Source organism: Clarias gariepinus, chromosome 13 (assembly GCF_024256425.1).
Source record: "Clarias gariepinus isolate MV-2021 ecotype Netherlands chromosome 13, CGAR_prim_01v2, whole genome shotgun sequence".
NCBI classification, from domain to species: domain Eukaryota; kingdom Metazoa; phylum Chordata; class Actinopteri; order Siluriformes; family Clariidae; genus Clarias; species Clarias gariepinus.
Genome location: NC_071112.1, coordinates 26,687,458 through 26,714,713, shown reverse-complemented (window position 1 = coordinate 26,714,713; position 27,256 = coordinate 26,687,458). Strand labels below are relative to the sequence as shown.

The window sequence follows — 27,256 nt, the reverse complement described above, 5'->3', positions numbered from 1 at the left end:
AAATAACTATCAGTGTTTTGTCAGAGAAATGAGCAGAGTTTATTTACTTGCAGAACCAAAGTAGACCAAAAAAAAAAAAGAAAAGGAAAAAAAAGAAAAGAAATTAATGCACCTTAAAAACTTTGGCCTGTTTAGCATCCAATTACTCTTTTCCATATTAGCGGGTGAATAAATAAAATACACAAAAGCATGACATACCATTAAAACAGAAAAACATTTTTAAGAATCTGTTTAATCGCTTAAAATATTTAAATACAGTACATAAATAAATGGTGTTTTCAGATTTTTTTTTCTTTCTACATTGTACAAAGCTGGCATCAACTCAGCAATTTTGCAAAACACTTGAAACAAAGTCACACTGTTGAATATGAAATAGTTAAGATATTGAACATTTTCTTTATTTGTCTTGAATTCTTCAGGATTTGAAAATGTGTTGATTTGATGAGTCTTTCAGGGGAGAACAGTGGGGAGAGACAGATGACAGCCGGAAAGACGGCAACCTGGGGTGGAGAGGGTTGGCAGCCCAAACCACTTCTTCCGAGAGGAAGAACCCAAAGCAAGCTACAAAACTTACAAAGGAAAGATACTCCCAGGGGTGCCCGAGAGGGGGGAAGGATGAGCACCCCAATAGGACGGACCTAAGAACGACGACACAGGACAACGGAACAACGATAAGACAGTACAGTGCATCTGCGCCAAGAGCTGCAAGAACGAGAGGGGCTTAAGAATCCATCAAGGCAGGATGAGATGTCTGAAAACAGCAGTGACGACGACACATCGCACACAACTCAAGTCACAACTCCTGGTAAGACGCAGGCATGCCATGCAAAGCTGCCCTTAAGTGATAGTACATCCTGACAGCACACAGAGCCCCCAACGCCAGCAAGCGGAAGCCACAAGAACTGACTGTGGCCCTTCGGCTCAACCAAGGATCCAGTGGCCTCAATCCTCAAAGAAAGCTGAGTGGCACCAGTTAGATGAGAATGTGAACCAGATCCTGGAAGTGACATGCAAGAGGGATGTGGACCATCGACTGTTAACAATGACCACACTCATAGTGAACATTGCAGCTGAGCAATTTGGAATGGTGACATCCAAACCCACTCCATCGGCATACACTCCAAGCCACAGAGTGAGGAAAATCAAAAGTCTCAGGAAAAACCTAAAGCTATTGAAGAGGCACACAGTACAAGGCAGCAGGGGAAGTAGAGAGGGTTGGTCTTGTAGATCTGAGAAGAATCCTAAGGAAACAACTCTTGACCCTTTGTAGGGCAGAGTCCCACAGGAGGAGGCGGAAAGAGAGAGCAAGGAAGAGGGCAGCATTCTTGGCCAACCCTTTTAAGTTGACCAAGCAGCTCCTTGGCCAAAAGAGGACTGGCCAACTCACCTGCTCCAAGGACGCTATTAACAACCACCTCAAGGCTACTTAGTCTGACCCAAACAGAGAACGACCGCTGGGGCCATGCGATGCACTGCTGACACCACCAGAGCCCACATCAGATTTCAACCTGAAGGAGCCCTGCCAGAGTGAAGTGGAGAAAGGTCAAGCTCAGCACCAGGCCCGAGTGGAGTGCCTTACAAGGTATATAAGAACTGCCCAAAGCTTCGACACAGGCTCTGGAAGGCCCTGAAAGTTATCTGGAGAAGAGGGAAGATTGCCCAGCCATGGAGGTATGCTGAAGGAGTGTATATCCCTAAAGAGGAGAAGTCTGAGAACATCGACCAGTTTCGGGTCATCTATTTGCTTAGCGTGGAGAGCAAAATATTCTTCAGAATTGTGGCCAAGAGACTCTCCTACTTTCTGTTAAACAATAGATACATCGACACGTCTGTGCAGAAGGGAGGTATACCGGGGGTCCCAAGTTGCCTGGAACACACAGGTGTGGTAACTCAGGGAGGCAAGAGAAGGCAGGGGGGACCTGGCTGTGTTGTGGCTAGATCTCACTAATGCCTACAGCTCAATACCCCACAAGCTGGTGGAGGTCCCATCGGAGAAGCATCACGTACCCCAGAAGGTGAAAGGCCTCATTCTGGACTATTACAGCAAGTTTAGCTTGAGAGTCTCCTCTGGCCAGTTAACATCAGATTGGCACCAGCTTGAGGTAGAGATAATCACTGGTTGCCCTCTCAGTGACCCTCTTTGCGCTGGCAATGAATATGATGGTCAAGGCAGCCGAGACAGAGTGCAGAGGCCCCCTCAGCGAGTCCGGAGTAAGGCAACCTCCCATCAGAGCCTTTATGGACGATCTTACAGTGACAACATCCACGGTACCAGGAGCAAGATGGATCCTCGAAAGGTTGGCGAGACTCATGGCATGGGCACGCTTGAGCTTCAAACCTGCAAAATCCAGATCCTTGGTGCTAAAGAAGGGGAAAGTCACAAATGAATTCCGCTTCAGGCTGGGACAACATCAAATCCCATCAGTCACTGAGAAACCAGTGAAGAGCCTCGGGAAGGGCTTTAACTGTAGCCTCAATGACAGAGACTCCATCAGGGAAACCAACACTGACATGGAGGGCTGGTTGAGAGCAGTGGATAGATCAGGGCTCCCAGAAAGATTTAAGGCTTGGGTCTACCAACATGGAATTCTCCTAAGACTTCTCTGGCCCCTGCTCATTTATGAGGTCCCCATGACTGTGGTTGAAGGTTTTGAGCAGAAGGTGAGCAGCTATCTACGTTGATGGCTGAGATTGCCACGTAGCTTAAGTAACATCGCTCTGTATGGGAATACCAACAAGCTTAGACTCCCTTTTGGCTCAGTCAGGGAGGAGTTCATTGTGGCACGGGAACACCTGCAGTATTCTGGATCCAGAGATGCGAAAGTGTCTGGGGCAGGGATTGTCGTTAGGACAGGGAGGAAGTGGAGGGCAGCAGAGGCAGTCCAGCAAGCTGAAACTCGGCTGAAGCACAAGGCCAACTTTGGGACAGTAGTGCAAGGCAGAGCCGGAGTCTAGCAGCAACCCGGTACGACTTGGCCAGCGGGAGGGAGAGGCAGAGATTGGTGCAGGAGGAGGTGCGTGCTTCAGTTGAGGAGGAGAGGATTAGCAGAGCAGTGGCCATGCGGCAGCAAGGTGCCTGGATAAAGTGGGAGCAGGCGATGGGGCGGAATGTCACCTGAAAGGATATCTGGACATGGAACCCCCAGAGAATCAGGTTTTTAATCCAAGGGGTCTACGGCATTTTTTCCAGCCCATCTAACCTGTACACATGGGGCAGAGTAGAGACACCGGCATGCCCGCTGTGTTCCAAGCCAGGGGCGCTAGAACACATCTTGAGTAGCTGCTCCAAGGCACTAGGCGAGGGCTGGTATCGGTGGAGACACGATCAGGTCCTTAAATCAATTGCTGAGGTAATCAGCAAGGGGATCAAGGACAGCCGATACCGCCAAGCCACAGCCAAGGCCATTTACTTCATCAAGGAAGGACAAAGGCCAGAGGAAACATCAAAAAACTGCTCTGCTGGGTTACTCTCCACGGCCCAAGACTGGTTGACCTAGAGAGGCAACTGAAGATTCCACAACACATCACCCAGTCTACATTGAGATCTGACAGAATTTTGGTCTCTGAGGCCACAAGACAGTTAATCTTGCTAGAGCCAACAGTGCCCTGGAAGGAAAGGATGGAGGAGGCTCAGGAGAGGAAGAAGAAAAAAAATATATATATATCAGGAGCTAGTGGAGCAGTGTCGGATGAATGGGTGGAGGGCCAGGTGTATGCCAGTGGAAGTAGGCAGTCTGGGATTTGCCAGCCACACTGGGGAGACTGGTGGGGGCGGTAGCATGCCATTTGGACACAGGCCGGGGTCTGATCAGCCTCGGTCGGGTCGCCTGGAGGAGGGTGTCTGTTGTAAGACCCGAAACAACACTGATGATGTGTCCAAGGTTGTGCATCAGAAGATGTTCTCTGTAACAGTACCCCACTTTATGTTTTGAAAAGAAACCTTTTTTTTTTTTTTTTAAATGATTTTGTTTTTGTTAAAACAAAGCAAAAAACTTGCTCGTTATATAAAAGTTCATGTAGCATCCACTCAAAGTGCTTTTGAAGCAACTGGACATGAAGACTTTTGCCCGAAACATCCTGTTTAAGTAATACTATACACTGACGTTTTATTACTAAAGCACATTGCAGGTACTTTTTGATTTTCTTTAATATTCCACATTATTTTATTAATTTATTGTCAACTCTGACCATTCATACCTCCAACAACATAAAATGATAATATCCATATTATAGGATACTTGGGTACTTACAAAGGCTGAAGGCAGGTACAGAACTCCCAGCTCATAGGAACGAATCATCATCTGAGTATTGTTTTTCTCCAACGCCCCCCAAGCAGCTTTGGACAAATTGGCACTGTGGATCATATATACAGGCAGTATTACTATTGCAATGTCACAAAATATGTTCACAAGATCTGATCACTTTCAAAATGCAATATGACTTTATCTGGAAACACAGCCACACTCCTCATGCTAAGCTGTCTAGCTAATTTAGGCAGAAATAGTGCTCACAAAATGTGACAAATGTGAGCTAGTTTAGCAGATAAGTAGCCAGCTATCAGTTCGTAATTATTTTACCAGTTTAAAAACATTAATTGGTACTTGATGGAACAATTACATTACCCCTGAAATATCGAACATGTGTCTTTATTTCACAAGTCATGTACAACACACAGTAGATTCAAACCAGTGTTGGTATAAGTTTCCAAATCTATGTCTATATGCATCTCACATTACATATGCAATAACTAGGATAAAAACAATGTAAACTTCAAACATTACTCAGAAACAACATTGTGAGATCTCCCAGGCCTGAGTAGACTGAGCTGAAATGCTGATGGAGGACTAAGAATGTAGTCTGCCTCAAGAGACTTTAATCTTCATGAAAGAGAACTTGGTGCTGCTGACCTGCTCCAAATCCACTCCACATCCCTGTGTAAATTTAGTGTGTGGCACTCTGAACACTCTTTAGACTGATGCACACCAACTAGCAAGAAAACTAGAGTGGGGAAATATAATGGATTTTTAAATGCACTGCGATTACCGATGGTGGGAAAAAGTCAAAAAGAGATATTAACTTTTCTGTACATTATCATAGGAAGTGATGAGAAGAACTGGAAAGAATAAATCCTAAACACAATATGTAAGTCTCTGTCTTGATTTTTCAGAAGAAATTGTATAAAAATCCGCTCACATACACCAAGACATCACCATTACAAGTATGTTTATCACTGTAGTGATACAAATGGTACATAAATATTTTGTATTTGTTGATCCATTTCACTATAATAACTGGGCACATGTCCTTTAGTCACTGTGTTTAAATAGATGGATGGATAGATGGATGAATAGATCGATAGAGTACTTCATTAATCAATTAAAGAGAAATTATAGAGATAGAATGCTGTCAAATAATATGAATATGAAAACACTGCTTTTGTAAAATGGCAAACAGCTTTGGTTTAGAAACAAAAAAAATACTTAAACATGTGCTGTTTTGGGATTTTTTCTTAAAAATATAACCGCATCTCCATGTATTTTATTTATCTTATACAATAGGATTTGGTCTTACTTCGCACCCTAAATCTCCAAGGAAAAATAGTAGTATTAGTAATAGTATTTTTTGAGAAATGTTAGATGTCCTAAAATAATACAGAAGAACCAGTATTCTCCAAGTACTAACCCAGTCTCTCCTGCAGCCTAATTTAAAAGCTGTTCGATAGGAATTGAACACCAGTGCCACACTTTGTTGTGTTTTACAGTCCATAGGGTACTCATTCGCTTAACTAAAGCACTGATTGTTAGGCAGTAACAATTCAGACAAGCCATCCCAGTCTAGAGCTTGAGATGCTGCGCTCACACACACGCTCACTCAATAAAACACATGAGCTTCAAAACAGTGCAATAAAGGCAGAAGGTTATGACTCTGCTGCTAGGTGATAGCCAGTGAAATGAAGCTTACCATAAGCCTGACAAAACACAGATAAACAGGGAGTATTTTTGGTAAATATGTGCATATTGTATTAGAAATGACATCATGTGAATAATTCATACACTGATCAAACAAACACGTTGGAGAAAATGAGCTTTGTGCCCCATTCAAGAAATTGGAGAGAATGAGAATGTTTCCCTTGAGATGGCATCAGATTATTTGGCTGAGTAAACAGATGACTATTCTTTAAAAAAATAAAATAAAAAAGGAAAAAAGGTGCTCTTATCTCTGTGCCATTACTCCAAGTCGCCATGCTGATTAGGTGTTAAGGTGATGATGTATGTTTTGTAAGAGATCGAAGCAAGCTTTTTGGACAGTACTTAGTTATCTGGACTTCACTGTACTGTACCCCTTAATATTATTGGGTTCAGCATGATCATGAAACTAACAAAGAGCCACAAGCACACTGTGATTACTGTGTTCTGTCTTAAGATGTGTGAGATTGTGATCAAGCATTCCAACCCAATAATATTCAAAATAGTAACCCAGTGTTAAGATCTATCCAATGATGCAAACTACAAAGCACTTTTGTAAGTCGCTCTGGATAAGTGGCTTCTGCCAAATGCCTAAATGTAAATATGCAAATATCTCCTTTAAACAGTTGATATTAAGAAAGCCTTCATAACGGTTCTAATCTAAGGTGCTGTCAATTGGTAATTTCTGAAGCTGGTAACTCTAGTGATCTTCTTCTCTGCAGCAGACATAAGTATTAGTCTTGCTTTCCTGGGATGGTCTTCATAAGAACCTGTTTCATCATTATGCTTGATGGGTTTTGCAAATGCACTTGACAATACTGTTGATGCAAGAACTGTTTCATGACAGCTTCGCATCTTAAAATAACTGCCTGTTACTTAATTTTAATGTTACTTCTTGTTGTGCGTTTTGAAATCTCCAGTATTGTTTTAGAATGTAGAAAAATAAATCCAAACTTTTGACTGGTCCTAAGTGTGGGTGTGAATAGGTATATACATGAGAGAAATAGAGCTGTGCAGTCTTGCTTGAGCCATCCCTCAATTATTCATAATAAATTACATTTATTTATGCAAATTGAAAAAAAAGAAAAGAAATGGAAACAAATATAGATTGCAAGATTTTGGAAATATAAGTTCAACATTGCATAATTAATAAGTTTTAGTCAAATGTGGTAAGTAACCCAATTGTTGACTTTCTGTAAAACAAATTAAAACATACTGTAAGCCACTGACATTTAAAAATAAATTTTACCCAATTAGTATTGCATGTGACAGTCTAAGTATAACATGGAAAAATAACTCAACTGTGAAATCAACATAGATAATTGGAAACAGATTTTGGGTAGAAATGATAAATATATCAGGGAAACTAGAGGCAAGTTTATTCGAAATAAAATTCTACACCGTATTACGAGACACCATCTAGTCTTTTAAAAATAGGATTAACAAGTTGGAACACGTACACGTTGGAAATGCATAAAGAGAGACAGGCACCATTATGCATCTCACATGGAAATATTCTATGATTAAACCATTTTGGTTGAAAGTACTGAAATTTTTTAAGACCTGGCTAGGAATAACCTTGCCGGCTACCACTGACTATGCCTTTTAGAAGACTGAACTGAAATGACAAATCTGACAAAAAGTGCATACTCAGTCCTGATGATTGGTATAGTCTTAGTTGTTGAGGCACTAGAGATCACCCACTCAACAAACAGTAAAACATCATTGTTTGAGGTTATGTTAACTAGGATATGGAGCAATGGGTATGTGGCACAGAGAATTTGGGCTTTTTATGCTTTACTTGACTTCTAACTAGCAACTTAAACTACAAACTGTACTGTAATTTAGTGACCTTGATAATCCCTGTATATGGTCTGTGTGTGCTTGTACTGTACATTCTTTACCCTTTTACCAGAAACCCCTGTGCCTTTACTGATTTGCCATTTTATTTTCAGTTTTTACTCGTTTCTCTGTATTTTGTACCATCTGGTCCACTATATACAATATTTACTATTAAAGTTTTTTAAAATTAAAATTACAAAAATAATTAATAAAAAAAATATTTTTTTTCATTGTGACAGGCTGCAAAAATCTTAAAGATAGAATTTAAGCAGAAACCCCATTTTCCCGCCCATCTTCTCCAACCAGTCAGCATTCGGCATCACCAGCATATCAATCACCTCATCATCTGTCATCATCTGCACCTGTTTCTCACTGGTTCATGCCATAAGTTCTGGGCTGGTTCTTCACCATTCTTAGCATCATTGATACCCCATGTATGTACTTAGACTTTGGCTGATTGTGGGGTGCACAGGTGTCTTTATGACAGCTAACGACCTCAAACAGGTGCTACTAATTTAGAATCATGAGCAGAGTGTAGCTAGACTATTTAAAAGCAAAATAACAGGTCTTAGAGGGTCAGAAATCTGGCTGATAAGCAAGTTATCAAATACTTTTTTGATACAGTAATTCACAAATAAATTGTTAAAAAGTCATAAAATGTGATTTCCGGATTTTTCTTTTTAGAGTCTGTCTCTCACAGTGGAAATGCACCTATGCTGAAAATTGTATACCTCTCCATGATTTTTAAGTAAGAGAACTTGCAAAATCACAGGGTGATCAAATACTTATTGACCTCACTGTATATATACACACATACAGAGGAAGAGAGAGCAAGAGAGAGAGAGAGAGAGAGAGAAAAAAATACTATAGTATTCCAGCTTCCAGCAGATTCATATAACAATGTGCAAACATTTGATATACTCTGTATCCCCCCCCCCGCCCCCGATTTTTGCCCTAATTTAGTCGTGGCCAATTCCTTCCCGTCACTAGGGGGCTTCCACATTAAGGCTACTACTACCATTCAGCCGGGAGGGCCAAAGACTATCACGTGTTTCCTCCAAACCGCGTGACGCCAGCCAACCGCATCTTTTCGAACTGCTTGCTCACGGAGTAACACACTCGGAGGAAAGCGCTAGCCGCTCCTTCTGCGTGCGCGAGCTCACAGACGCCCCTGATTGGCTGTAGAGCCGTGATTAATGTAGGAGCGCTAAGTACTTCTCATCCCTCCCCCCTGAGAGAGCTCGGCCAATCAGCTCTCCCTAGATCTCCAGCTGTGAGAGGTAACAGCATCACCCGGGGATCGAACCAGCGATCTCCGGATGATAGGGCGAGCACTTTACCACTGCGCCACTCGGAGGCCCTATACTCTGTATTTTGTATTTTTATAAATGAAGAAATTATCAATCATTTATGTTAAGGACTGCAAGTAACTTGGTCTGCAAGCATTTGTTACAGGTGGTTCGATCTCGCACACAGCTGAAACTTGGGTTAAAAGTAACTGGATAGTAATAAATTTAAATGAACAAAAAGATCATCAGCTGTCATAAAATGACTATCAGGCAAATTCTTACAGGATTACAGTGTACAGTATACTTGTTTAACGTACATATACTATATTTAACTTTTGATGTACTGTATTTTGTTTATATCACAAAATATAAGACAAGGTATAAAAAATAAGTAATTATACAAAAATAATTCAGCAATAAATAAAACTTTTTTTTTTACTTTGAAGGCGAGAGGAACCCTTCGTTTTCACATGTATTGTTTTGCGCACCTCTCTTTGGGATAATCGCTGATGTGAAGGAATGGAGGAGAGAAAGATGGGCAGGGAGGAGGTTATTGTTTGGAAGAAGAGTCTCCTTCCATACCAACACGGGTAATTCTCCTTCAGGGGTTTTTTCTCATTTTTGTTTCTTGGCCCATGGTTCGTATATAGCAGCTGGTTTCACTAAAAATGGATCCAGAGACAACTGTTTCTTCTGTGCTGCACACTTGCACAACTGCGGTGCACAAAAAAAAAAAAAAAAAAGACTCTGTTCGCCACAGTTTCAGATGATATCTTTTGGCAAAGACTTAAACGTCAGTCCACTTTGCACAAAATTCTTTTATCATGTGCATGATCCGCAAACAAAGCAAAACTGGTGCAAGGTGACGTAGTCATGCATTAGGAGTAGTTTGTAAACAAAAACAAATTTTAGGCTACTGTTTTTATCGTAAACCGATTTGTTCGTACTCCGGGTCATTCGTGTGCCAAGGTTCCATTGTACATGTGAAAATTTGGGATCACAATATGGAAAGCAGAAACTTTAGCTAATTAGATTGATGAACAAAATCATGATTGTTACAATTTATCGTATTAAATGAATAAATAAATAAATTTTAATCACCTCACTGATTATGAGATTGCAGTTATGATGATTGGTGATGAATGTGTTAACTAGTTTACAAGCAGGCTAGCTAAGTTAGGGAAGGTTAATGCTGTTTTGTTATTCGGGATTGTGGCTACAATTTGTAGATCCTGTCATTTAAATGAGGGTAAAGGAATTTAAGATATGTTGTTATATGTTGATATTACAAAGATTAAAATTAAGACTTTAAAGTGTACTGGATTTAACAGGAAGAGTATCTAACCTTGTAACGAGAAACCAGGCCAGCTGAGAGAAATCCGCTGAAGCCCTCATGTAGGTCTTAATGTGGGGCATCGCTCTGCTCCTGCCTGAGGTTTCAGCTCTCCATCCACTGAGAGAGAGAGAGAGAAAGAGAGATTGGTGTCAGAAAAAAAAAGAAGATGAAAAGACAGAGGTAGGGAGACAGTGAGAAAGATAGAGAGAAAGGGGAAATAGAAAAACAGGGAGAGAACGAGAGAGACAGAGAAAAAGAAATAAAGACAGGAATAGGAGAAAGTGGGGGGTTAACTTTTACAATCCTTTATTTTACACAAAAGGCAGAATTTATATATTAGTTACACTAAAATATAGCATGTCAGGATAAGAAAAGACAATAAATTACTGACATACAGTCATAAACTGCAGGTCAGAGATTCTTCTGCAAGTCAGAAATATACATCTTGATTGAAAAAGCACAAAAGCATCTGCATTTTCTGAGGAGACTTAAAAAGTCCCACCATTTGTGCAGGATACTGGAGAACTGAATGATTGAGGGCATCCAGACAAACTGCATCTCAGTGAGGTACAGCAACTGCAAAGCTTTGGACCATGCGGCCGTCCAGAGGGTAGTGAAAAAATGCCCAAAGAGTCATTGGTATTCAGCTACCCACCACAGAGGACATTTACAAGAAACGCTGTTTGCAAAAGGGCAAGAGGCATTATCAAAGATACCTCTCACCCTGACCATAGACTGTTCACCCATCTCTCATCGGACAGGCACTACAGGTGGCTCGGATCCTGCACAAACAGACTAAAAACAGACTTTTTCCATGTGGCTGTTACTGCACTAAACAGCTGATTATGGTATGTTAACCAATACACTACTGCACTGTCATTTTTAGTCTATATTGCACTGCTTCATCCACTGTGCATCTTTGCACCACATAATTTATGTTCATCATTGCACTACTGCATATTCCCCCCTATTTATTCTGTACATACTGCATAATACAGAAACTCATATCTGTATAAATAAAAGAGAGGTGTATTCTGTATATTGGTCAGAACTAGTTCTTTCAATAAAAAAGTAAAATACCCAGATTAACAGTGCATCATTATGCGCTAAAATCAAAATGTTGAGTAAAAGTGATGTTATAAACTGTTACTGTATGTGCCGAATTTAATAATCTACTTTAAATAGGGAGTGTATTTGGCTGACGACTGACGATGTACAACTTAAAGTAAACAAGGTGTAAGATAAGTTTACAAAATGCAATTTCTTTGTATAAGTTAGGCAAAAGGTTCAGCCATAAAGAAAGACAAGCATGTACATGAGCTTTAACCTGAATAATATCACTTATTACATTAAAAGATGACCATGGACTGATTGACTTATTTTTAGCCTTAACCTTTTAACAATTTCTACAAACTCTACCCGTCAATGCCAATAGTATGTATAGTCCCTTGAAAAAGTATTCTTTTTAAAACTGCGCCAGCTCCTTCATCCCGAAATGTTAAGTTTTATTCTCATCTGACCAGTGCACCTCCCTCCATACATTTGGGGAGTCGCCCACATGTCTTTTGGCAAACTCAAAACGTGTCTTTTATTTTTAACACTAAGTAATGTCTTTTTGGCCACTCTTCCATAAAGCCCAGAACTATGTAGTGTGTACGGCTTATTGTGATCCCACCCACCAGGTACACCAGTCTCTACTGTGGAGTCTCTGCAGCTCCTTTAAGGTTACACCTTTGGTCTATGTGCTGCCTCTCTAATTAATGCCTTCCTTGCCCTGTTTGTGAGTTTTGGTGAGCGGCCCTTTCTTGGCAGGTTTGTTGTGGTACCATGTTCTTTCCAATGGAAGATGACAGATTTGATGGTGCTCCAGGGGATCATTAAACATTTGGATATTTTTATAACCCAACCCTGACTTGTACTTCTCAACAACTTTGTCCCTGTCTTGTTTGGAGAGCTCCCTGGTCTTCATGGTGTGATGCCTCTTAATTAGATGCGACACTTAGATTGTGCACAGGTGAACCTCATTTTACTATCTATGTGACTTCTGAAGCCAATTGGTTGCATTAGAACTTTTTCATAGCAAAAGGGGTAAATACATATGCACATGACAATTTTCAGATTTAATTCTTTTTTATATGCATATCATGTTGGGCATGTAATCTTCTGACTTGTCGTTTCCACTGCACAATCTTTGCATGGTTTTTTTTTTTGCAATTGTTTGTTGTTTTTAACCATATATACTTATTCTTTTTAATCTTATGGTTAGATGATAACTGCTTTCATTTCACTTTAATTTGCTGCAGTGATAATAAAGAATAATCAATTATAATCTTATCTATTTCAGTCTATTTTTATGATAGATTTTCAACTTAGATACAGAAATGATTTCAAGCATACACAATATGCAATTTAACCATTCATTTCTATTTCTCTTCTGCTTTAGTTTTTCATACTATCCTCGATCCATTTGTATTTCAGAATGCATGCAAGTCAGCAAATGAATATTAATAAGCACTTGGGCTCTGCTTATGAATAATAACAACTAACAGGCATTCTAAGTGAAAACAGACTGCGATTCCAGAGAAATGCAAATAACATGTTTAATTACAAATAGCCTACATGAACAGGAGTAAAACATCACTTTAAGATGTGTTTTCGAGGCACCAAGAAGAGCACAAAAACTAGAATTTAAAGCAAAGGCTGTCTGGTGATGAGCCATTTTTGATTTCTAAGCCAAAAGAGAAGATTTAGCCATCATACTGACTGTAATGTCGGAGTAAAGGATCAGAAGTAAACAATCGTTTAATAAGTTCCTAAAAAGGTATGTATGTATGTGGATGGCATTTTTAAAGACATTGTTTAAAAATAAATAATTGAACAAACTTATATAGGTGAGTTATATAGATTAAAACTTATATGGGTTATAAATGTGAAGAACTCACTGGAAATATGAATGGAGCCATATCTGCTTCTGTGCTGTCTGTATACTGTAGGGTAAAGAACCTCCAGCTAGACAGATAATAATAGGTTAAGATAAGAATAATTTAATTATTGATAACATTTAATAAGTAATGAAGCCTCTTTTATGCATGAAAAAATTTCAGCAAGCAAAAACCATCAGTGTGTGTGTTATCTGTAATTTGATATACAGTGAAACCTCGGATTGTAAGTAACACAATTTGCGAGTGTTCTGCAAGACGAGCAAAGATAAATAAAATTTAAAATTTAAATAAATTTTGACTTGGAAAACGAGCAAGTCTTGGTTTACGAGTACCGAGTATCATGTTTCACGCATGCGCTTCTTGCTTTGACGGCGAACGTTACGTGATCACAACTTAGCCAACGGTTTTTCTCTCTCTTGCGCTGCGGAATTGTGGGCAATCACATCCCCTGCTGGGTCTTAGTGCACGTCTCTTACTGGTATAATCAACATCCCTGCACCCGTGTACTGTTTACTATGACACTGTGACCACGTGTGTGTGTGTGTGTGTGTAAAAATAGATATTTTTTGTGTTTGTAAGCGCGTGTGTACAGCGCGCGTGTACTGTTTCTTATAACATACGTGTGCGTGCGCGTAAAGCAAAAGAAACCGGCGCGTAATTTGATACCGGCGCGGTATCAAATTACGCGCACTCACCCACGAAAAACACACACAGCGCCTGCAACGAAAATACTTATCTGTTAGTATTTATTTTTTTTGCTTTTTTTTAAGGTAAAGTGCAGGTTAATTTGTTTTATTTTTATTTTATATTTTGTGTTAATTATTTTATATATTTATTTTTTGAGGCTGTGGAACGAATAATTTGAATTTTCATTCTTTCCTATGGGAAAATCTGTGTTTTAGAATACGAGCCCGCTTCCTGAACGATTTATTCTCGTAATCCAAGGTTCCACTGTATTTGTCAAAAAAAATAAACAACCAAAAAATTCACTTTTTTTGTAGTTGAGTTAAAAAAAAAAAAAAAAAAACACTTAAAAATACAGAATATATATATTTATATATATATATATTTTTTAAACCTCTTTTTAAAAACAGAAAAAAATCTCTTGACATGAACGCAAAACTGTGTTAATGTTTAAAAATATGTACAATAATTATTTATTAAGATAAATGCAAAGCACACCTGGATAGCCTTCCAAACTGGTTCGAACATTATTCACTGAAGGATAAACCTAGGGAAAGAGAGAAAGAGAGAGAGAGAGAAAGCAATAAAGGATCACCTTGATTATAGCACAGTGCTGCTAAATTATGGATTGTGATCGGTACAAATGTGTTGATTGATTTCCTAGAACAGCAGCTTGAGCAGTACAGCTACAAATCACTGGTTAATATTAATGTTATATTAGTATGTTATGGTTTTTATAGTAATTGCTGATTCAGAAAGACTCGCACAGTGGACGCTGCATTTAAAGGATTAAAAACTTAAATGCATTCTTTAAAAGAAAAAAATTTGATATTAGTCTGCATGTTTATATTTATGGAGATAATTCTTAATAAATTGTCGTCTGTTTCACAGCTGCGTGAGCTGTAAGACTGAAAGCTGGACACACGCTCACTGCATGTCTGTAAACTCCTGGCGCACCGTTGCACAAGGGCATTCAGCTGGTTCTTCTCTCACGACAGAATGAGAAACGTCTCAGTGTTTCCTTTTTATTAAAAACACGTAGAAGTGACATTCCAGAAAACACTGGCACAGACGGCACACGGATTAGAGTTAAACTCCTGCTGCTAAAATCTCTGCAAAAAATGAAAATCAATCTCCCTGCTTGATCCTACACTTTTTAATATTGCACTGCATTTATTCAGCTAGCAGGGGTGTAACAGTCAGGAAGTTTTGGTTGAGGTGCTGATTTAAAAGGCAATTATTACAATTTGATTATTATAGAAAAAGCAATAAGATGGTATTAAATATCAAATTCTATGTTAAAAACTATTTCAATATTAAACTGATGTGTAAATAAATTATAAAATTTTTACAAATCATATAATTTTGTAGCAGATTCTTCCCCCTTCATTCGAGGGCTGTCACGACAGCACAATCAATAGAACTTTATCATGCCTTGATACATTGTGCAATATTATTATCACAATAACAATATCACATGCAAAACCACCAATTATGCAATATTATGAAAATCATGTGCAATATATATCCAGTGTGCAATATTATTACTACTCTATATGCAATATCAAATATTATGTGCAGTATATATCCTGCAATAACATATACAGTATACAATACACAAAAGAGACAATCCTGCACCTTCCTGTACAGTCAGTAGTTTTTTAGTTTTTCTATATACAGTATTTTTATTCTATTTATATCTATTTTTTTGATACTATAGTACATTGTATTTTATTTTTTCCTATTATCCAATTGTATTTGTATCATTTACATACAGTATGCAGTCACTGGAGTAAGTTTCCTTCTGGATTAATAAAGACTTATTTTATTTACTGGCATCAATAATTATTATTATTAAATCATTGCCTTATGATCTGAGCTGTGTTGTAGCGGTATTGTTAAATTTTGAATTGGTACTTTATGAATATAACTGAATCATACTGTATTATACCACATTCAGTAGTAGGTAGAATTATAAACCGCCTTGTGGATTAAATTGCTTAGTGTTGTATTTTTAGGGGATTCATTGGTGTTGTCCAAATACAGCAAATGAAGACCAAATGTAATGACTAAAACCTTTTTAATACCACATCAAGAAAAAACAATTATTGCAGCAAAAGATAGCAACAGATGATCTAATAGTTTTTAAATAACAGAATATTCAGTGCAATTTAGCAGAACATAACTGCCCTCTCACTGTCGAAAATAATGCTCTGTCAGTAGACTTAGTCCAATGCATTTACCTACAAATAAATGTTAAGTTATAGCACCGCTACTGTCAACATGATTATCAGTGACTTCATTTAAAAATTAACAAAAATGATTGTGTAATGAATCATGTTGAATCATTAAATATGGAATTATAAACATTCTTATAAAGCAAATCACACTGTAGGCCTACAGTGTTTCTCACATGTAGAGTATACTTAGGCGGGCCACCCAGGTATATTTGCTCATCCTTTTTAAAAGTCTGTCCAGCAGACACAGTGGCATCCGCAAGTGATTCCACTCCTACTGTAGTTAAAGTACACCACCGCTTCCGCGCTAGCAGAATAAACGGATACATGAGTGGTAGCGTGAGAGCGGTCTAATGTCTGCTACTAATGAATTGATTGCGGATAATAAAGAGAATAAGAAGGGTGTACTGACGGGCGCACATGCTCTGCAGAGACACACAGTTTCACACAGTGAACGGCTCTTCTTCATGAAACTCAGGAATAGTAACAGAACTCAAGCAGCACGGATCCCTGCGGCAACACAGCATCGGTCAATGTTAAAAAAAATAATAATAATAATAATTGAACCGCTAAAAAAAATTTGCTTATATGGAAGTCTTGCAGGTGGGTGTGGATGAAGGAGGCTTTAGGCATTACACTGTGCATTTATGTTTTCTGATATGTCCTGTAGAAGTAGTTATTGTTTCTCTAAAACGTGTAAATTTTACTGCTCCCGGAAAATGGGAATGATGTCACAAAAATGCAGAACTCACAAAATGAGCATATTATAATTATTTCAATAACTACTACTACATAAAACAACCATAAAAACAAGTGATCTCATGAACCTGAGCTATTTTTTTTCTTTATTATTATCATTTGTTTTTGTTCAGCCATGTGTGTATAGTTGGTTAAAATGAAATAAAATTCATCATATTGCCTAAGTTGTGCTAAAAGAAATAATATATCTAAAGAAAACTCTATATTGCACAATCCTGACCACATACTTTATATATTCATTAAAACATGGTAATGCAAAAGATGGCTAAAATGCTCTGGTTGTTAAGAGCTACGTGCTCTGACAAAACACCTTTATTTTTGTCAGACTCTAGATATGGGTGGATGGAGGGGAAGGTTTTATAGGTTGGATCTCTAAAATGTGAAATCAATAGAAATATCAAATAAATAAAAATATTGTATTAAAGATTATATTTATTTGTTGTTTGTCGTATGTAATAGACCACTTTTGTGCTGGCAGGTGATGATGGCCCATTCAACTGGCTCCCACCGCAAGTATATTTCAGTCCTGTTGGAAACACTGCTGTTGTGTATGGTAGCAGATTCTGTGGTGCTGGCAAATGAATCGTGCGGCATGAACAAATCAAAGCAGATTTATGGTCATAAAGTATTGTATTGTTGCAAAATCAGTGGCCATATGAAACAAATCAATTTCAGTGGTACTGTATCATCAAATATCTAATTGTTTCTTTAGAACGGAAATGATATTGCATCAAGATCAGATTTAGTATAATCGATTACTGAATTATTGCCTTGTTAATCAACTTAAATAATTTGTATCCTGTCAGATTAATTAGTATTTTTAAATATTGACTCACTGTCTTAGAATTCTAATTTTGTCATAGGAGATTTAGTGGGATCATGTGTCTGGTTGAAAAGTGTTGTCAAATTTCTGAACGTTGCCATCTAAAAGCAAGATTCAGAGGCATCATTGAATACTGGATCACTGCCTTATAAATAATTTCCCTTACGACTTTTTAATTTCCCTTACAATATTGTACTATATTATACTGTAGTAGATTCAGCGGTTCTCAACCCTGGGCCTGGAGAACCCCTGTTCTGCTCAGTGTTTTCCCTGCTCTATCTCTCCCGATTTAACTAATCAGCTGATTAAAAGCCTTTTCTGAATTGAAGTGGATGTGACAAAGCAGGGAACACACTGTGCAGAACAAAAACCCTGGGTGACAAACAATTTCATAAAACAAGGGAATAAATCTATTAAAAATTCAACCTGCACTGTGATTGTGTAACTCTGCCTTCAAACTTTAGGCCATGTCTCTATTATTAGAGCTGAGTCATATAAAACGTCACGGCGAGGAAGAAAGTGATAACACAATGAAGTTTTCTCCTTTGTTTTAGATAACAGCATCACAAATCACATGCCGATTTAGTGTGACATTTTAAACTGGTTGCTACTGTATGAGCCTTCTATATCTGCACATGAGCTTTATAGCTCCAGCACAAATGTAAGGAAGGTACATTTAAAGCATCAAACCAATCCAATGTGTTTTCTCTATTTTTAGAGAAGTCAGAAATGACAAACAAATCAGTGAGGTAGTAAACAACTGTACAATGTTGTGTGTGGGTTGGTGTTTTAGACTTTTGCAGATTGCTGAGCCTTTACCAGGTGCACCATTAGATGAGGGAATAAAACAAGCCCCGTAATGAGATTGAAAAAGATCAGTTATTTCATTTGTCACAGCATATATATATATATATATATATATATATATATATATATATATATAATAAAAATCTATTTCATTTTGCTGTAAATGTAAATAAATCAACAATTTCACTGCTTGGAGTTCTGCTCAACTGCTTTAATGAAGTCATCAGGGCAAATGAAGTACTCATTTATCCTAATAGGTGAAGTAAATTAGAAGGAGGAAATGATCAGTGTGCATCCTCGCACTAAAAGGCAAAAATCTTGAAATACTTACCAGCATGAGTGGTGTCTCTGGAACAGTTAATAGTTTCCCACTCTTTCCTAATGTCGTCAGAGTATGCTGGAACTCTGCTGAGAGCCACTTGGTCTTATCGAGGCCCATAGAGCCAATGCTGGAGAACTGACCAATCACAGGCCAGTTCTCTGCGTTCTGCACTGGTTGTGCGTTTTCCTTCAGCAACTGGACAGAAAATGTTTATTAGAACTGCATAGGAGGAATACAGTTTAATAATACAGTGGTATTTGACAAGATGGTGATAAACTTGTCACAGTCTTTGTACAGTAAAATCACATTCTTCGTACAAAAACTCAAATTAAACATGTAGCATTTTTTTTAAGATATTTGTAATATATTTATTATACATAGTGACTAGAACATGCAGATTTCGTATTAGGATTTTGTAAAAAAAAATTCTAAATTCTAAAATTGGCAAATGGTATCATCAAATATTGAACTGTTGCTTAAAGATTCCAGTCGAGTCGTATCATAGTAGATACACACACACACTCTAAAAAATGAATCGCACACTCTAAGACTTCATTAAATCACCTCTAGCTTGGATTGCGGCACACAACAAGGGGCCAGTTCAGGTGTGAAAATGATTCCTCATGCTCTCAGAACACACACACACACACACACACACACACACACACACACACACACACACACAGTACTGTGCAAAAGTCTCAGTATTATCATTATTACAAAGGTTGTTATATATTGTATGTCTATCTTATCTGTATTATTATGCACAAAACCATTCACCATTTCCAAACATACCGTAAAAATTAATAAATAAATAACATCACAGAAGAAATACGCAATTTTTTCTTAACTTTACATAATCAGTTTTAGTTAACCTTAAATTAAGAATTAAGAACTAAAAATTAAGTTCCCTCTTATGGCTTATCCTTCAGAGACCATACTGTCCTCATATACTGAGACATTTTCTTCCAACTACTTTGTGCATATAGACATGTTCAAAGGTTAGTAGCCCCTTATTTAACTCTATGTTTTTGTGTAAAAACATAGTAGAAATCATTTCAGTTGGTCTCAGTATTAGGCAAATAAAACCTCAGACAAATAACATATAACCTTTTTACCGCTTCCACAGGATTAAAGACAGTAAGTTGCAGCCAGGTACTGCTAATCTCAGTACTAGTGATGGGAAGTTTGAATCATTTTAGTGACTCGGTTCTTTGAATCTCATTCATCAAAATGAACAATTCTTCTTTTGAGTCATTTAGTTCATTTGAGCAGAAATGAAATAAAATGTTGCATTTTCAATAAAAAGACCCCTACAAATTTTGACTATAGTTTAAGTAATGAAAATATTACAATGCAGCTAAGGACATATAATATTAAACAGAATGAGTAGTTTACCTCTAATATCTTCCAGTCTGAGTCGTTCGATCTTTTAAATCTATTGCACTGCATAGCGTCTATGGGAGTCACGTGTCAAAAGAACGAACGACTCAGGACTGAAAAGACTCAAAGGTAACTACTCATTTCTGTTTTCGGTACATAACGTACGGAGGTTTGCGATGATTTGCGCGTGCGCCCCCAGTAGAAAATGACCAAATCACTCTCAGAAATGCTCATTCATCTGAGTCATGTTAAAGATTTGTTAAAAAAAAAAAATCAGTGGTCTTAGACAAGCAATTGCTACTGAACATTAATCTGCAAAGGGTTATCTAACAATTTCTAATCAATGTGGTGTTCAACTTTCTACAGTGGGAAAGATTCATCTCAAGCATTAAAGACATCTTCCCACCAGTAGACGACCCAGTACGTTTCAGGAGGTTCCAGGTCAGACCGTGCAATGGTCAGAGAAATACAAATAACAAGCGCTACATCTCAGATTTTACAGGCCTCACTAAGCATGTTAAATGCTGAAGTCCATAAAAGCAAATTTAAAAGAAGACTGAAAAAGTATGGTTTGTTTAAAAGGGTTGCCAAGAGAAAGCATTTTCTGCCTAAACAGAACACGGAACTGAGGTTCATTAAACTGCATCTGAACATAGCACAAAACTTCCTAGTGTCATGTCCTATAAACAGATGATACCGAAATTGAGTTTTTGAGCCCAGTGCCATGTTTAATTTCTGTTAAATAAATAATGGCGCAGTAAAAAATTATTTCGTTGATCTGAGGGTGTAATACTGAGACCTGCACCTATCACATGTTTTTTAAAATGTTTTTACACAAAAACATAGCAATAAAAGAGGATAAGAACTTTTGGACATGACTATATCATTGTGGGATCCTCATATAAGGAGTATATACTGATTAGGTTCATGCTGATCAGGTGCTAATAAGCAGAAACAGTGGGGAAAACTGACAAGGTACACCATCAGTAGAGCCTGGGTTTCAGAAGGTTAAAGTTAGCAGCTATCTCCTGTTATTGCTTTACTGTGTTAAAAAAGAAAAAGCAGCTAGTTATATTCCTGACAAACACAAACATACATTCCTCTGCCCTGAATGTCATTCCATCACATGAACAAACCCAAAAAAATAAAAATTCTTAGATATACAGTTTGGAAAGGTAAAACTGCAAATAGAGCTAATTAGATTGTCCTTCTCCTGGGATTCTCACATACCTTCCTCAACTTTAAGTGACCCCACTTCTCCATGTCAGATCCCTGAAACCTCCCTGGTGTGGAACCAATAAGGTAGATCCTACAAAATAAAAACAAAACATATAAAAGGGGTCATTGAACACAGACGGCCATGATCAATGTTTCAGGCCTTGGCTGAAGAACAGCAGTGAGTGTTTTCACCTGGTTTCTGACAGGTCATGTTCTTTGATGCGCTCGATCCACTCGGCCAGCTCTGGGGCTCTGTATGCAGTCAGGTACTCCAGCAGGTCTCGTTTGAAGTGTGTAGGAGACTCGCCCTCCGTTTCAGGGCTCCCCTTTGGCAACCGTGGGTACAGAGGGCTCATCCACAGTCTGGATGAGACACAGAGAGGAGATTTATTTTCCATCTTAATTCATATTTATTTATTGATTATTGATTTAGTATTGTGCCAGGTAGCCTCCTTGAAATTAAAAAAGAGAGAAAGAAAGACAGAAAGGGAAAAAATGCTAAAGAACAGAAAGACAGGATGGAAAAGTGATAAGAGAATACTTAATATCATGGAAGTGTCTGCATTTATTATATCAGGCAGAAGGACGAAAGCAATCAAAGAGACAGAAAAAAAACATGGAAACAAGTAAAGAATAAAATGTAGGGAACAAATAGAAGAAAGTTTGAGGAAAAACAAGTATACTGTATAAATAAATAAAGATATAGGGTAGGAAAAGAAATAAAAAACAAACAAAAAGAAAGGAAGGGCAGAAAAGAAGAAAGAAAAGAAAAAATGTGGAAAATAAAAGAAAAAAGGAAGAAAGAAGTAAGGAAAGAAGAATATATGGAATAGGAAAAGCAATAAAGTATGAAAACATGACAAACAGAAATAATTTAGTAGAAATAAAGAAAGTAAAATGAGAGGGAAGAAAAAAACAATGAAAAGGAAAGAAAGACGGATGAAAAGGCAAAAAGGAAAGAATGAAAAACAGTGGCTGTCTATAATTAAAACACAGACTAGTGCTCACATTTCCCACTAGAACATTTAATTCGTTGGTTCCTTCTAAAGGAAAGCGGATAACTAATATTTTGTCTAATTTATAGACCAGAAAAACACAAGATGAATATGCATGGTATTAATACTGCTCACAGCAAATATATAAAAAGAAACCTTAAAACCACAGTGATGTAGCTCTGGAAACTAGTAAACATAAATAACAGCACCATTCTACAGCAAGAGCACAGATAAACCCTGCGTAATAGAGGAGCACACAGTGTGGAATGTGTCTCTCAGCCAGAGGAGGACCCCTGCGATGAAGGACGATGTGTCCTGATTAAGAAATCACAGAAGGACTGAAGGTACAGCATGAGGCAGAGTGAGAAGGTTTGTCTCATAGTCTGCACACTTCCTATCAGTCATCAGCGTTCTATCTGCTAGACAGTTTATTTCACACACCAATTAAGGGGCCTGAATGTCAGAGTGGGGTTACTGCTTCTGAGAAATTCTAAATTAATTTGGATTTTAAACAAGGTTTTTTGACTCCTTTTTTCGATAAACAGTTAAAAGAAACAGTAAAGCCATTAACTGTTATTAGCTTTTTGGCTCCTACCCTCGAGGAGTGCCACAGAGTACCATCTGATCTGCCCACAACTTGGCTCAGGTTTTACTGGATGAATGCACTTCCCGACTCAAACCCCAGCACTTTATCAGGCACTGCAAACAGTGGTTGTGGTATGTGCATTGGATAGGAATCAAACTTGGGCCTTCCGCATGACAGGCGAGTAACATACCACTGAGCTTAATAAACTTTATAAACTATTTAATCAAATAAAATCATGTGTGTTTTATAATAAAACTTTCTTTTGGGGAATATTGTTGATAGTTAATGAGTAAATCATTTGTAAATGTTGTTTAAGACATTGTCATGCACAACTTCAGGATGCAGTACAAAAAAAAAAAAAAAGGATTTTATTTCTGTGGAATTAACCGAGATCAAAACAAAATACAATCAATTACAAAATACAAAAACTGGAACATTTCAAAGTGAGGTTTAGATATCCCCGACTTCAACTACCGCTGGGTGAAAAGAAAAAATAACTCAGGAAACATTACAAAAAATACAGAACAACACAATTAAGGAAGAAACAAAAGAAAGAAGCGATGGCAAAAAATAAAAAAAGGCAAAAAAGAAGGATAGCAGGAAAAAAATATGCAAAAATAAAAGAAGCAAAAATGAGAAAGGAATGAAGGAGAAAATGAAAGGGAGGTGTGTATGACTTGCAGTGACCAGATCTGCTCATGAAGTTACCTGGAATCTCAAAGAAAGGAATAACAGAATAAGACATCATAAGTTTTGTCAGGAATAAGACACACACATAAGCCTTGTACTGATGGAGGTGAGCAGTGATGTGCTAGAACCCATCAATTCCACTATTATTTATGAGTCTCCCACAACATATGCAGTTTTTCCAACCTAAATAAGAAATAAAACTGCCATGTTTTAAGGAAATTTTACAAAAAGTTGAGAATGTAAATTACACTCGGTTTAAACACAAATCAACCAAAAAATAAAAATAAATAATAATAATAATAAAAAAAGGCTAAAATTGTTTTCACTAAAGACCTGACAGCCGAGACAGCAGCCACATGAATAACAACGAGCGAGAGAAGGAGGCTGGAATAATGAGAGGACACATGGGATTAGATGTAGTCTGATGAGGGAAACAGCAGGAGGCTAATGAGGGCCCTTGTACCTCTTTCTGTATGATGTAGAAATGATGAAGGAAATGTGGCACTTGAAAAATGTCAGGTCATGAAGAGGAGGGAAGAGAGGATTTATAACAGTCATAATCAACACCACATGATGAACAAACCCATCGTCATTAAGCTTGTGATATCCTCTCTAAACATCTAAAAAAAATCTCTATATGATAAATCTCTATAGGAGATGGGCTTTTCTATGAGCTTTACTCATCAGCAATTTTAAACATCCGGTTTATGATTCAAGTGCCACACCTGCACCTTACAACTATGGGCTGAATTTCCTTATTTATCATGAATCTGCTATATAGGTATAAAGTTACCCAACAGCAATGTAAAGAAATTGCTGAAGAGCATGCCAAAAACCATGTAGGCTGTAGTTGCAAATCAGGGTTTTCCACCAAATATTAACTTCTTAATGTTATATAGCCAAAGCATTACCATAATTTGTTTACAAATTATTTGCATTTTGTTTTATTTGAGTTATTAAAGCTCTGCAAATACTTCATGATCTTAGGTTTTTTGATGTGTTGTGATTATTTTATTTCTTTAAAATATACACTAAATAACAATAGTTATATTTAGAATTTAGGGAAAAATATTGTCAGCAGTTCACAAAAACTGTTTCTCACCAATTCATGCACCTGTAAAAAAAAAAATAAAAAATAAAATAATAAAAACACTGAATATTTTGCAGTGGTCTCTTTCCAGAGCTGTATATACAGGATTTGGACAATGAAACCGAAACGGTTGGTTTTAGACCACAATAATTCATTAATATGGTGTAGGGCCTCCTTTTGCAGCCAATACATCATCAATTCGTCTTGGGAATGACAACGACAAGTCCTGCAAAGTGGCTAGAGGGATTTTAGGCCATTCTTCTTGCAGAATAGTGGCCGGGTCATTACGTTATACACTAAACACATGAAAATACATACACTCTCCAAAAAAAAAAAAAACCCAAAGTGGCTCAATAATATTTAGATCTGGTGACTGTGCAGGCCATGCAGGTTGATGTTCAACTTCACTTTCAGGTTCATTAAACCACTCTGTCACCAGTCTTGCTGTGTGTATTGGTGCATTATCATCCTGATACACAGCACCGCCTTCAGGATACAATGTTTGAACCCTCTAGCACAAGTATTGGGCCTAGGGATTGCCATGATATTGCAGCCCAAACCATCACTAATCCACTCCCATGCAACAGTCTGGGTGGTACGCTTCTTTGGAGCTTCTCCACACCGTAACTCTCCCATATGTGGGAAAAACAGTAAAGGTGGATTCATCAGAGAACAATACACGTTTCAAATTGTCCACAGCCCAAGATTTTCACTGCTGGCACCATTAAAAAACGACGTTTGGCATTGGCACGAGTGACCAAAGGTTTGGCTATAGCAGCCCAGCCATGTACAGTACATTGACCCTGCAGAGCTCCTGACGAATATGACGAAGATAAGCCAGGAAGACGTGCACCAATAATTTGTCCTCTTTTGAACTCTGATATTTCACCCATTATGTTGTGTGCATTGCAATATTTTAAGCAAAATTGTCCTAGTACTTTGCGAATTAAACCTTCATACTCTGCTCTTACTAGTGGAATGTGCAATCAATGAAGAGCCACCGGGCTGGTCAAATTTAGCCATGAAACCTCCAACACTAAAGTGGCCAGTGTTTCAGTTTCATTGTTCAACCCCATACTGTGTGTGTGTGTGTATATATATATATATATACACACACATAGGAGACAAATAAAAACCTTCCTTTTTTAAAAATTCAGCATTATTTAGAATAGTTTATTTTATTGTTATTGCTCAGAGTAGAAAATAAGTAATTAAGTAACAGTCCTTATGTTGCATAAAATACACAGAAATTAAATTAAGAAATTAAAGTTTTTTTATATAATGTAAATTTTGTATCACTTGTGTTCAAACTCTAAACACATGCCCAGATTTCTCATGATCAAATGTAAAAAATAAAACATTCTCTTATTATTTTGTGTTTTGCTCATAATGAAAAACTGTTTACTTAGTAAGTATCAATTAATTGTTGATGAGCAATAACAATATAATACTAATAAACAATCTTTTTTCTTAGTGTAAAAGAAAACAACAACAACAACAATAATAATAATTATTATTATTATTAGTAGTATTATTTATGTGTAACCTATTTTCATACTAAGCAATTAAAGAATCCATTTAACCACTGTCCCTTTAGCTTTACATTTATAATCTAACTTTGGGCAATAATATAATTACTTCATGTGACATAAAATACTTAGTATTGCAGCAACATATTAGCTGTAATATTTTTGTTGTAATGCTGGTCTGGCGTAAGAAATAATAATAATAATCTTCTGCTCACCCACATCTTTGGGAGGGCAAATTTCACACTCTTACATACATGCGCTTGCGCGCACACACGCACACTCTCACGCACTCACACTCAAAGCATCTACAGTGATGTGAAAAACTATTTGCCCCCTTCCTGATTTCTTATTCTTTTCCATGTTTGTCACACTTAAATGTTTCTGCTCATCAAAAAACGTTAACTATTAGTCAAAGATAACATAATTGAACACAAAATGCAGTTTTTAAATGAAGGTTTACATTATTAAGGGAGAAAAAGAACTCCAAATCTACATGGCCCTGTGTGAAAAAGTGATTGCCCCCTTGTTAAAAATAACTTAACTGTGGTTTATCACACCTGAGTTCAATTTCTGTAATCACCCCCAGGCCTGATTACTGCCACACCTGTTTTAATACAAAAAATCACTTAAATAGGAGCTACCTGACACAGAAAAGTAGACCAAAAGCACCTCAAAAGCTAGACATCATGCCAAGATCCAAAGAAATTCAGGAACAAATGAGAACAAAAGTAATTGAGATCTATCAGTCTGGTAAAGGT

The 27,256-nt window shown here is 37.5% G+C and overlaps 1 protein-coding gene across 2 annotated transcripts in view; it reads right to left on the bottom strand.

Annotated features, from left to right (window-relative positions):
- tdp1 (tyrosyl-DNA phosphodiesterase 1) overlaps positions 1 to 27,256 on the bottom strand; it is a 53,314-nt gene that overhangs the window by 13,323 nt on the left and 12,735 nt on the right. For both annotated transcript variants that reach the window (XM_053509234.1, XM_053509235.1), the window contains 7 exons: positions 21,801 to 21,971; positions 21,621 to 21,699; positions 19,017 to 19,202; positions 14,558 to 14,606; positions 13,376 to 13,442; positions 10,443 to 10,550; positions 4,251 to 4,353 (listed from right to left, as the gene is read on the bottom strand). In XM_053509234.1, the coding sequence (XP_053365209.1) occupies positions 4,251 to 4,353; positions 10,443 to 10,550; positions 13,376 to 13,442; positions 14,558 to 14,606; positions 19,017 to 19,202; positions 21,621 to 21,699; positions 21,801 to 21,971 (763 nt within the window). The remainder of the gene's footprint in view (positions 1 to 4,250; positions 4,354 to 10,442; positions 10,551 to 13,375; positions 13,443 to 14,557; positions 14,607 to 19,016; positions 19,203 to 21,620; positions 21,700 to 21,800; positions 21,972 to 27,256) is intronic.